The following is a 12,432-nucleotide window of genomic DNA, read 5'->3' as shown; positions in this document are numbered from 1 at the left end:
TTATGAACACAATCAATCTAGATTTTTGAATATAAAATAATGAATTGAAGGTTTAGATTGTTCCGTGAGAATTAATTAGCATTTGGATTTCCTTACGTAAATTCAATTTTGTGATAATCAATTTTTAATCGTATTCAGTTGCACACTCCAATAACCTTTCTAGAATGTTCTGCCATTATTAAAGGGAAATACAAAATGCAGTAACACAGAAATCATTTTTCTGTTATTTGTTCTGTTACACAGCAGAAACAGTGTCATTTATTCAAATATATGCAAAAAAAAATCCTGGTTTGATAACACTGTTGCAGTTATCATTCAGTTTTGTCGTAATAATAATCAGTAAAAATCGCTAGCGGCGTTTTGACAACTTACTATGGGGGGACAATTACTCCTGTGTAGGTCGATCTTAGTGACGTCTTACCAGCCATGTCAATTGCAAACGGCCTGTCAGCTTTCCAGCCTGTGTACCAGCCGACCACTTTCCCATTTTTCACCAGGGGACGCTCGTACCTCCGGCCTCCAACGAGTCCCACTGGCCACACTGACACTCTCCGGGTTGACCGCATCTGTAGAAGAAGGGAAACATGATAATATTGCAAACACAATGCACACATTTTTTAATTAAAAGGAAATAAATAATTTAATGATTCAATGATTTGAAGAGTTTGTATTATGCTTTTTCACTTTTTCAACTTTAGTTAGTGTGTAATGTTACTGTTAGAACATAAAAAAGATCTGCAAGGTTACAAAGCTTGAAGTCCACTCCAAAGGGAGATATTTTATTTAACAGAATCCACTTTTCAGGAACTACAACAAACAACTTGTTTGAACTACAACTCGATTTTTCAGAATCTTGGGAAATCATAATGTTACTAATTTAAATAAACCCTGCCCACGGAATACGAGAAAAAGGGGTCGAGGCCTGGTTTGGGTTGAGCTGCATTAGAGAAGTGTAGTCGCTATGTCAAAGAGACGCTGTTTTTTCCACCCTGTTTCCAAAACTCATTTGTTTGACCTTCCTAAGGCTGACGGACTTAAAGTGGTTAAAAAAAATTGTCAACACTGTTCCTGAACATTAAAACCCCAACGTTTATCTGTGTGCTACACATTTTATGGACAACAGCTTCCAGAACCACAATGCAGGCTATACACACAAAAGCTTCTCCTGATGGAGCAGTTCCCTCTTTGTCGGGACAATCTGTTGTTTGTGGATCACAACTTGAAAGTACTGTATGTCTCATTAGTTGTGTTTTCTATTACCAGTTCCAATTATAAGTTTTATGTTGTTGCTATGTTGTAAACAAAGGGCAAAGAGGTTTGCCTCCGCTCGCCTGCTATAGCCAACATTAGTGTAGTGTTTACTGTAGCGTTTATAAGCTCTCGCTTTTGTAAGACTATTCACCGCCCCTTAGGAAAATTAACCTTGGCTTTGTGATCGATTACTGTTTGCATTACCACAATATTCTGACAAGTATCATGATTAAATGGTGTATAACTTCATATCTAAAATCTATTACAAAATTTACAATTACTATTACAAAAAAACATACCACTCTGAAACGTCAATTGAAATCTGTGCTTGCAAAATCTGTTTATGAAATCTGTTCTCTACGATCGTCTTGTTTGTTAACATTCTCAAGTCTGAATCGGGCTTGAATGGGTTTGAAATGGACGCCATTGTGGTTATGTTTAAGGAGAGTGATATTTCCTGAACACGCGCTAAGCAGTGCCAATCACAACACACTGGGCCAGCTAACCAATCACAGGACATTTCGAATTTTTGAAGGAGGGGCTTCATCAAAACAGGAAATAAACGGCGCGTTCAGCGGCGTTCAGGCCAGACTGGGGTGAGAGGTGCTGTATAATGAAAAATATGTGAAAAATAATGTGTTTTTTGAACAATCAAGCATAACAGCACATCTAGTACACCCCAAAAACAAAATCAAGACTTCGTAAAAGAGCATAGTAGGACCCCTTTAAGGAAATAAATAAAAAAGAAGTTCTAGGTCTAATTGTAGTTGTGAAGTAATCAATTTAAACTTTGCAAATATTTTTTTTTTAAATGCACGCATTAACTATTCAAATGTCTAATATGTCAAAACCGCAAGACATTTCTTGTCTCGTCAGTTATGAATTACATGAATCATGTATGATAGCATATTTTCAGTTCAAAATGACAAAATATTGTGACGCTGACGCTGTTTATTCTCTGTTATAAATATGCTTACTTGATTCACTTATTGTTGGGGGGAGGTGTCCGGGAGGGAAATGGTTAAGGGGGAGGGGCTTAGGGAGAGGCGGGCGGTTTTTGAGATGAATCTGAGAGGGGTAGAGAAAAGTGAGAGGAGAGACATCTCTGTTTTTGGGAACAGTTAGGACACCTCCTGATACCCGTGTTTTAGGTTGTACACGTTCAGGAAATAAACCTCAGCCGTTTGGTGCTTATAAACCGGATCCTCGTCTGCTGTCTGTTTCTCTGGGAAAGTGCACGACGTCACACTGGTGTCAGAAGTGAGACATTAAAACCACAGCTTTCTACTCGTGATTCCCAGAAGACGATGGAGAATAAGCCGGTAAGATCGCTTCAATTATCCGCTGAGAAGTTAGAGCAGAACAGGGGAGAGCCCCGGCATGGGCGGGATGAGCGTAATCCCGAGGGAAAGCATCTAACGTTACGAGACGGAAGAAATGAGCTGATTAGCACACTATCGCCCAATAATCCTTTTCTGCCGCTTTTGCTGAACGAATGTGATCAAGAATATTCACTTAAAGCTAGACCACAGACCCCCGCACCCTGTTTTAGCATGTCTCGTGCTTTTGGTGAACATGATTTCATCGCGAGCACTCCGATCGCGGGAGGTCGCGGGCGCGGCCGGTCGGCTGACCCGGAAACGGAAATCAGCGAGGATCAAAACATCCGGTCTGTCTCGCGGATTGCGGAGAGAGAAGCTGGTAAACAGAGATGCTGTATATGGGTCAAAGCGGATGAAGCCCTTTCTTTCAATCCTGAAGATTCAAGCTACAGTTATAATTATCCACAAACGAGCCCTATGCATGTCAAAGAGGGGATTTTTGGAGAGAGATACAGCGCCGTTGGTAGCCGAGCTAATCCATTTGTTTTACCAGAACAGATTAATAAACCTTATTCAATCGCTCCCTCTTACAACGTTCAGTGGCCAACTGCACTGCCATATAACTTCCCCCACCAAATGAGCTGTGTCCACAAGCACTCTGACTTACCAATAATGAGTAATAGGAGACAAACAATGGAAACTCAGCCAGTGTGGGACATGTGTCCAACCTTATCAGCAACCTCTCCTCGCTGGCCCTTAGAATCTCCAGCCAGAGAACCCATACCCACTGGCTGCTCCTTTTCTAACCGGCCAATGCAGTCCGTCACACTCATGCCTGACCGGGGGTCTTGTAAAACCCGTAGCTGTCTGAAATTGGGGCGCTATGATGGTCATTCTTCTTATGAGGCGTTCCGGAAGAAGTTTGAGCTGGTGGCCGAGGCTAATGGCTGGGACGAAGCCGAGAGAGTGGGCCAACTCGCAGCGGCTTTAGATGGCGATGCACAACAGGTACTGCTGGACGTCCAGGGAAGTCAGGTGTATAGTGTTCACGCGTTGCATCAGGCTTTGTCTCGCCGCTTTGGGGACATTACACCCCCGCTGGCCTTACGGCAGCAGTTTCAGGAGCGGATTCGTCAACCAAAAGAACCCTTGGGTGTGTTTATGGCTGACCTGCGACACTTAGCCCATCGCAGCTACCCAACGTTCAGCGAAAGCGTGAGGGATGCATTGGTTCTGGACGCGTTTGTACGGGGATTGACCCCAGATCGGTTGCGACAGCAAGTACGAATAGCTCAGCCATCTAACTTTGACGAAGCCCTTGATCAAGCGCAGGTTATAGAGGGGATATTGGATGAACGGCTCAGCGGAACGTTAAGCAACAATAATGTTGGCCGCCCCAGGGTTTTTGCTGCATGTTCCGGGGAACAGACTCACCCGCAAACGGTTAAGGTGAATACGTCCGAGAGGGAACCTATGATTTGTTGGCGCTGTGGAAAAACAGGTCATTTGCGCCGGGAATGTGCGACCCTGGATGTGGCTGGGTCCACTATGCCGTCGGGAAATGGTCAGGGGCCGGAGTAGAGGGAGGTGCTCTCGGCCCATCAGCCATTTCAGAACCTCCCTGTGGATCGTCTGTTGCGTTGGTTAGTCCAGTAGAGTGCTGCCGAATTGAGGCCAAAGTGGATGGACAACTAGTGCGGGCCTTGTTGGATACTGGCTCTACAGTCACCATTATTCATCCTAAATTCTTGACAAGGAGGTTCCTTCAGCCAGCTCGTTTTCCCCTGGTCACTGTCATGGGTGAGAAAGCAACTTTGATGGGCCGTTGTGAGGCGGAAATCTGTGTGGAGGGACACAGTACAGTTATGTGGGTATGGGCCGCTGAGATTCCAGAATATTGTCTCCTGGGTATCGATTTCCTACACCAGGCAGCTGCGGTTTTGGACTTGAGGGCAGCGACCCTAACGCTAGCTGGAAAATGTTCGGTGCCAATTCACTTTAATTCTATATGGATGGGTCCTCAGTCGCGCTACGTGGGTCGTCTGAATCCTGGCTCACAAGCACAGGGAGTCCCGGGTCCAAACTCTTCAATTTTGTCACCAACGTCACAGTCTGTAGAGACACCATGGTCTGGCTCTGCAGTCGGGCTTCCCACCATTCCACCCCCAGCCGTCTCTGATGGTGGGAACGGCAGTCAAGTTGAGGAGAGCCCAGTTTTGATGCAAGCAGCAAAAGCTGTTTGGGAGAGAAGTAGTGAGGGTTTGGAAGAACTGCAGAAGCAGAAATTATGGCGAGTGATGAAACGCCATGATAACCTCTTTGCTGCCTCAGCCAGTGATGTCGGGCAGACGAAGTTGGTACAACATTGTATAAACACGGGGGATGCACCACCCATCCGGCAACGTGCGCGGCGGTTACCTCCCATAAGGCAGTCGGCTGCAGATCACTGCCTAGAAGAGATGAAAGCTTCGGGAATTATAGAGCCATCGGAAAGCCCGTGGGCCTCGCCGGTGGTATTGGTCCCCAAGAAGGACGGTGGCTGGCGTTTCTGTGTCGACTTCAGACGCTTGAATGAAGTGACTGTCAAGGACTCCTACCCGCTTCCGCGGGTTGATGAGTCTCTGGATCGGATCACTGGGTCCAGGTGGTTCTCTTCACTAGATCTGCGTAGCGGGTATTGGCAGGTCCCTCTCAGTGCTGATGCGAGACCAAAGACTGCCTTCACGACAGGGACAGGCCTCTGGCAGTTCAAGACTATGCCCTTTGGTCTGTGCAACGCTCCGGCAACCTTTGAGCGGCTGATGGAGCGGGTACTCCAGGGTATTCCGAGAGAGGTGTGTCTGGTTTATTTAGACGACATTTTAGTGCATGGAAAAGACTTTGAATCGGCCTTGAGTGCTCTCGATCTAGTCATGACCAGAATAGCCCAGGCTGGCCTGAAATTGCACCCGGAGAAGTGCCAGTTGATGCAGAAAGCCGTGACCTTCTTGGGCCATTATGTGAGCGCGGCAGGGGTGGCCACCGATGACCAGAAGACAGCAGCTGTTCGCGATTGGCCGGTCCCGTGCAGCCTTAGGCAGTTGCGAGCTTTCCTAGGACTAGCGTCGTATTACCGGAAATTCGTCCCTGGGTTCGCCACTGTTGCTGCTCCCCTCCATGAGTTGACAAAGAAATCACAGCGGTTCCAGTGGGGGCAAGAACAGCAGCAGGCTTTTGAAAGCCTGAAGGAGGCTTTGTGTCATACGCCCGTCTTGGCCACCCCAGACCCTAGATTGCCATTCATCCTGGATACAGACGCCAGCAATGTAGGTCTGGGTGCGGTTCTCTCCCAGGAGGGGGAAAAGGGAGAGAGAGTGATTGCCTACTATAGTCGGGCCTTCAACAGGGCGGAGCGTAATTACTGTGTGACCCGACGAGAACTCTTAGCCGTGGTGGAGGCAGTGAGCCATTTCAGACATCACGTCTGTGGTCTTCATTTCGTGATCCGAACAGATCATGCTTCCCTACGTTGGTTGTTGTCTTTCCGGGAGCCAGAGGGACAGGTGGCACGGTGGATAGAACGCCTGCAGGAGTTCCAGTTCACCATTCAGCATCGCAAGGGAGAAAATCACCAGAATGCGGATGGGTTGTCAAGACGCACCTGTATGGCATCCTGCCCACAATGTGAGCGACTGGCTGGATATGTGATGCAGGGACCGGCTGACACGAAACCGGAGACGGGGATGGAGGCGTCTTGTTGTGCAGTGCTGCCTGATTCAAATGTAGCATGGGCCGCTGAGCAGCGCAAGGACCCCGAGCTCCAAGTAGTTATCGACTGGGTGGAAGCCGGGAGGAGGCCTACGTGGGAAGAGGTCATGGCTTTTGGACCAGTGGTGAGGGGGTTGTGGTCTATGCGGGATGGCCTGGCATTGAACTTGGGATTGCTGCAGAGAGGATTCGTGGAACCTGTGACAGGCGTAACCAGGTGGCAGACAGTAGTGCCTAAGTCCTGTCACCGCTCGGTTCTGGAAGCAATGCATGGACAACCGGGGGTAGGACATTTTGGAGTAAACAAAACATTAAAACGAGTTCGGCAAGAGTTCTATTGGCACACCTGCCGTAGGGATGTGGAGTCATTCTGTCGTCGGTGTGATGCCTGCACTGCTAAAAAAGGTCCGACGGGCCGGTCTCATGCCCCGCTACAACAACGGCTGGTAGGCTGTCCCATGGATCGTGTGGCCGTAGATGTCCTAGGACCGTTTCCACAGACCCCTCGAGGAAATCGATTTGTGGTAGTCGCAATGGACTACTTTACAAAATGGCCAGAGGCCTATGCTGTTCCCAACCAGGAGGCGGGGACAGTGGCGGATGTCCTTTTGGAAGGTCTGTTTGCTCGCTTTGGGGTTCCCTCTGAGATGCATACGGATCAGGGGAGAAACTTTGAGTCACATGTGTTCTCTGCGTTCTGTCGGCAGTTGGGTATCCGGAAGACAAGGACAACTCCCCTACACCCTCAGAGTGATGGGTTAGTAGAGAGGTACAATCGAACACTGGCCACTCAGCTAGCCTTGTGTGTGAGCCAGGATCAAAAGGACTGGGATCTTCAGTTGCCGATGGTCTTGCTTGCAAGTCGGAGTGCGGTGCAGGAGACCACCGGATGTACGCCAGCTCTCCTCATGCTGGGCAGAGAATTGCGAACCCCATCCTCCCTGCTGATGGGTCAACCACCAGATGCACCAAAGGCCCCGCCCGGGTTGGAGTATGCCCATCAGCTACAGGACCGGCTGCAGTCAGCCCATGAGTTTGCTCGTCGTCAGGCTTTGCAGGCGGGTATACGCCAAAAACGGGCATATGACCATCATTGTACAGGACGTGATTTTAATGATGGGGAGCTGGTATGGGTCTTTAGTCCGAAGAGGAAAAAGGGACGTTCACCTAAGCTGGATTCTGCCTGGGTAGGACCCTGTTACGTAGTGAAGAGGCTGGGAGAGTCTGTTTATCGTGTGCGGAAGAGGCCTGGGGGACAAGCTGTGGTGTTACACCGGGACAGGATGGCTCCATATTTGGGAGAACGGCAACCCTTCAAGAGCAGAGGACAATGGCAGACCGCTGGGGCGACCCACCCTGCGGACGGAGGAGCTGGAGACGCAGCGTCGGACAAGGGGTGGGGAACTTCAGCGGGCTGTGAAGAGGGTGACCTTTTGACCCAGGCTCCTGGGGGCACTCTGGATACTCTCGGAGGAGCTGGAGACGCAGCGCCGGGAGGGTCTGGAGTTCTTCTGGGGCGGTCTGGGTTGGGGGCGCCTGAAGATCGCACCATGAGCACTGATCATCGTTCGAACGGCAGCAAACATCGCAATGGAAGCCAACGTATCACCCCAGAGGTGGAGTACCGGTCGACTACCCCCTTGAGGCCTAGACTACCTGCCAGGGAGCCGCAACAGACCCCAAGAGCGAGGATGGGATCACGACTTCGGCCCAGAGAGGCACTTCGGGTGCCCCGGCATTTCATGGATTTCACCTTCCTCGGGGACGAGGAAACTTGAGGAGGGGGCAATGTGACGCTGACGCTGTTTATTCTCTGTTATAAATATGCTTACTTGATTCACTTATTGTTGGGGGGAGGTGTCCGGGAGGGAAATGGTTAAGGGGGAGGGGCTTAGGGAGAGGCGGGCGGTTTTTGAGATGAATCTGAGAGGGGTAGAGAAAAGTGAGAGGAGAGACATCTCTGTTTTTGGGAACAGTTAGGACACCTCCTGATACCCGTGTTTTAGGTTGTACACGTTCAGGAAATAAACCTCAGCCGTTTGGTGCTTATAAACCGGATCCTCGTCTGCTGTCTGTTTCTCTGGGAAAGTGCACGACGTCACAATATTTTACATCACTGTATATTACTGCCAGTCGTTAAACATTTCTATCAAAAAATTTCTTGGCAAATAATAAATGTTTAGCTAATTACATCCTACAAGGTACTCTTCCTAAAGCGTTACAGTGGAATTCACACTAATCTTCGGTGAATAGTAAAGCCTAAGGGTCTGTCTATGGCTCAATGTCTATGGTGGTTACAGCCTTGCTTTATAACCATACGGGTACTTAGACAATGATTATTTTTAAAGGAGCAAGTAAAGTACTGCCACGAACAGCATGGCTTATTATAAAATCCTGGCTCATTTTCAGCATAAATAAGTCCGTCCACCTGCAGTTTGCTGGAGACAGCACACACTGCTCTTCAGTTTTATAAACACGATCACATCTGATTGAACCACCCGGCAACACTAAAACTGTCATTTCCAACAAGATACCATATTCCTTGAGAGATTTTAAACATCCTACTGCTGAAAGAATCTCTTTTTTTCTTCATTCCTTCATATATAATAAAAAAATATATATATTTGCCACTGGGGGAATGAGCGTTGCTGCAATTTCTCAAACAAATGGTCAGAGTAGTCTTTGAATATTTAATGGTTATGCTATTTATGTGAGTGCTGTACGCAGTTGGGTGACATGTCTGTGGCTGGCGGCCCTAAGCAATGGACAAGCTTTGAAGCCCGAACTGCTGCCCCTTTAGCTGTGCTTCTAATGCCTGTCTTCCTCCCTCTCTTCAAAGGCTTCGTCTCCATAATGGTTGCTCTTAAAGAGTAACAACTCAAAGGCAAAATCAAAGAATTCTGTATAGCAAAGAGGATGTCATCTGCAGGTGCCAAGCATCCTTTTGCGTCGAAGATGACAACAAGGGCAACAGGCACAGCCATCAAATGCAATGTCACGTACACTGTTCTTTGAGTTGAGCTCTCAAGCTACTGGCGGCTATATGGAAAGACATCTGTATTTGTGACCCATGTGTTTTCCTGCAGGGACAGGGAATAAGAAATTCTGGCCCCATTTTGACAACACAGTGCAGAAAAATAAACTTGTAGTAGACGAGTGTGTTCAGTATCTTTAGGGAGGCAAAATCTCCTTCGATAACAAAACTCTTCATGCTGCCTGACAGTTCCAGAGAGGATTCGAACAATGCAAAAAAACAATAGAGAATCGAATCTAATAAGGAAGTGTATTTCTAGGGAAAGACAGGTTACAACTGAGAACAATAAATCTAATGCAGAATTTGTCGTGGCACTGAAGCCACAAGGCAGAGTAGCAGCATTTACAGTATCCTGAGACTTCGACATGCTTTCCAGTAACAATGTCTGAAAATCCTTCAAACAAGTGAAGCAGCTCTGCATAAGTTGATGTGATTCATTTTCATACATTTTATGTAAAAGTGCATTTTGTATTCATTTCTGTTTTACTGCACTGACTTTAAACTCCAAACAAGGGAAGAAACTGCCAGTGCAGTAAGCAGAAGTGTGGCTTTTCGGGTAAATGCATCTTGTTTATACATATTTAATTTGTGAACTTAGAGAATTGGTTTGTTTTTTTACGACAAAGACTTTTTAATGAGAGTATTGAGGTGATAAAGCATTTTTATCCTAACCGACCACAACGAGCAACGCTACATTTCGTTGGTTGTTTAGTTTTTCAGAAGTGCTGCACACACTGAAATCTCATTGGACTTAAAATGATAGTCCACTCAAAAATGAAAATTCCATCATCATTTACGCACTCTAGTTTTGTTCCAAACCTGTATGACTTTCTTTTTTCAGTGGAACATTTAAAGGGATAGTTCACTCAAAAATTTTAATTCTGTCATCATTTACTCGCCCTCAAGTTGTTCCAAATCTGTATGAGTTTCTTTGTTCTGTTGAACACAAAAGAAGATATTTTAAAGAATAGGTAACCAAACAGTTGCTGGTCCCCACTGACTTCCATAGTAGGAAAAAAAAAATACTATCGAAATCAATGGGCACCAGAAACCAAACATTTTCAAAATATATATTTTTGGTGTGTTCAACAGAACAAAGAAACTCATTCAGGTTTAAAACAATATGAGGGTGAGTACATGATGACAGCATTTTCATTTTGGGGTAAACTATCCCTTTAAAGCAGGGGTGGGGAACGTCAGTCCTGGAGAGCCACTGTCCTGCAGAGTTTACCTCCAACCCTGATAAAAACTCATCTTATTGTAGCCTTAATGATCCTAAAGACATTGATTAGCTTGTTTAGGTGTGTTTGATTAGGGTTGGAGCTAAACTCTGCAGGACAGTGGCTCTCCAGGACCAACGTTCCCCAACCCTGCTTTAAAGTAAGGTATTTTGAAGAATGTTTGTAACCAAACAGTTTTGGTTCCAATTGACTTCCTCAAAAAAAATATGAGGTCAATGGAATCCAAAACTCTTTGGTTACATTCTTATACACACAATCTCGAAAAATCTTCTTTTGTGTTCCACAGAAAAAGTTTCCAAAGAAAGAAAGTCATACAGGTTCGAAACAACGTGAGGGTGAGAAAACGATTTTGGGTGAGGTAATTTTCACCTTTGGCTCACATTTCAAAATGAAAAGCATGCAGTCTGGTCTGATAAAAGGTTAACGTGCACACAGGGCAACTTTTTGAGCAATGTTGCTGGGCAATCTTGCCGAAGTGATTGTTGGGCACTTTCCTGTTGAAAATGGGCAATACATTTCTATCTGGATAATTTAGATTGGTCGTGGACCCTATGTCTCATCTGGTTGCCCGTTGCTGGCAACATTGCACAAAAAGTTGCCCTGTGTCTCGTCACCTTTACATTACATATGCAAGCTATTTGTTCTTATTTTTAACGCTCTTCAGTTCCAGCACGTTGTGAATGTGAGAGCCACACAAACAGAGAGAACTGTTCTGATTGGCTGGTTCCTGATCGATTATATCACGCTCCATTTTTTGTTTTGGACAAATTGCTTTTCATCTTATCGCATTATTATTATAACCAAAAATAATAATAATAATGTAATAATGAAAAAAATTCAATTTTGTTTGATGATGAAGCTATTTTAACACAAAATGATCTTCCACACTCCACTCAAGCAGCTGAACACAATTTTTTTCCACAAGCACTTGATCAATGACCATTAGCTATTGGTACTATTGTCCCCAAAACCTTTATTTTTAAAAACTCAATTGTTTCACTGTTTCTCGGTCACATCTCTGTATAGCTGTACTTTTCTAGCCAATTTTGAGACTTTGCATTGCAGCTCTTTTATACTACTGTCGCCTTAGGATGAATCACTCGAGCTGTAGCGTTTCTCGTTGGGGGAAACAGTATGTGCTAAATGAATACATTTCCTTGGTGTCGTTAATATTTGTCATTATGAAGCACTAGCTGTTAAAAATGGCCAAATGACTCTCATTGTTGTGCTGTGTAATGTGTTTGTGTTGAGCAGAGCAGGGGTCATCAGCATACTGACACTGCGCTCTACCCCTCAGGGGCCGTTCCATGTGTTCATCCACATGTCCAGCTGTGTTCTGGAGCAATGGAGAGAGAGAGAAAGAGGCAGAGGGAGGGAGGGATGCACAAAGCAAGCATTGAAGAAATAAGGAGGGCAGCAAGGCCTGTGGCATAGGAAAAGAGAACGGCTAAAAGAGGAGGAAAAAGCAGAGGTAAAAGATTGGTAGAATAATTGATGATAAATGAGACGATGAGCTATAAGTGCCGGGTTTGGACAACAGCCAAGAGAGAGAAGAATATTTTATGTTACTGTAGATAGAACTGAGTGTAATGCAGTGGAGGAAACCTCTTCCCTCTTTGCCATTTTTATATATCCCAGACAAATAAATTAAATGGATAATCATCAGACATCGATTAAAGCAACATACTCAAGTGGTAATTTGTAACTATTTTAGGTTTTGGTGAATTTGTGGCAAAATGTTTGAATTTTCTTATTCATACATTTTCATACAATATTCTAATGTCCCACTGACGGTTAGGTTAAAGTGTGAACCTTCATGATTTTGTCTGAAAATTGC

At 45.7% G+C, this 12,432-nt stretch overlaps 1 protein-coding gene across 2 annotated transcripts in view; it reads right to left on the bottom strand.

Annotated features, from left to right (window-relative positions):
- The window catches only part of b3gat2 (beta-1,3-glucuronyltransferase 2 (glucuronosyltransferase S)), a 28,752-nt gene that overhangs the window by 13,434 nt on the left and 2,886 nt on the right, over positions 1-12,432 (bottom strand). Inside the window, exon 2 of one of the 2 annotated variants that reach the window (XR_013800190.1) lies at positions 373-566. Coding sequence is in view for 1 of the 2 variants with exons in the window: in XM_079635041.1 (XP_079491167.1) it covers positions 422-566 (145 nt within the window). In the remaining variant the exon portion in view is untranslated. The remainder of the gene's footprint in view (positions 1-372; positions 567-12,432) is intronic. The other variant, XM_079635041.1, reaches the window with a different exon arrangement.

The sequence above is a fragment of the Phoxinus phoxinus genome (genome assembly GCF_949152265.1).
Source record: "Phoxinus phoxinus genome assembly, chromosome: 14".
Lineage (NCBI taxonomy): Eukaryota > Metazoa > Chordata > Actinopteri > Cypriniformes > Leuciscidae > Phoxinus > Phoxinus phoxinus.
This window is presented reverse-complemented; position numbering and strand designations above follow the sequence as displayed.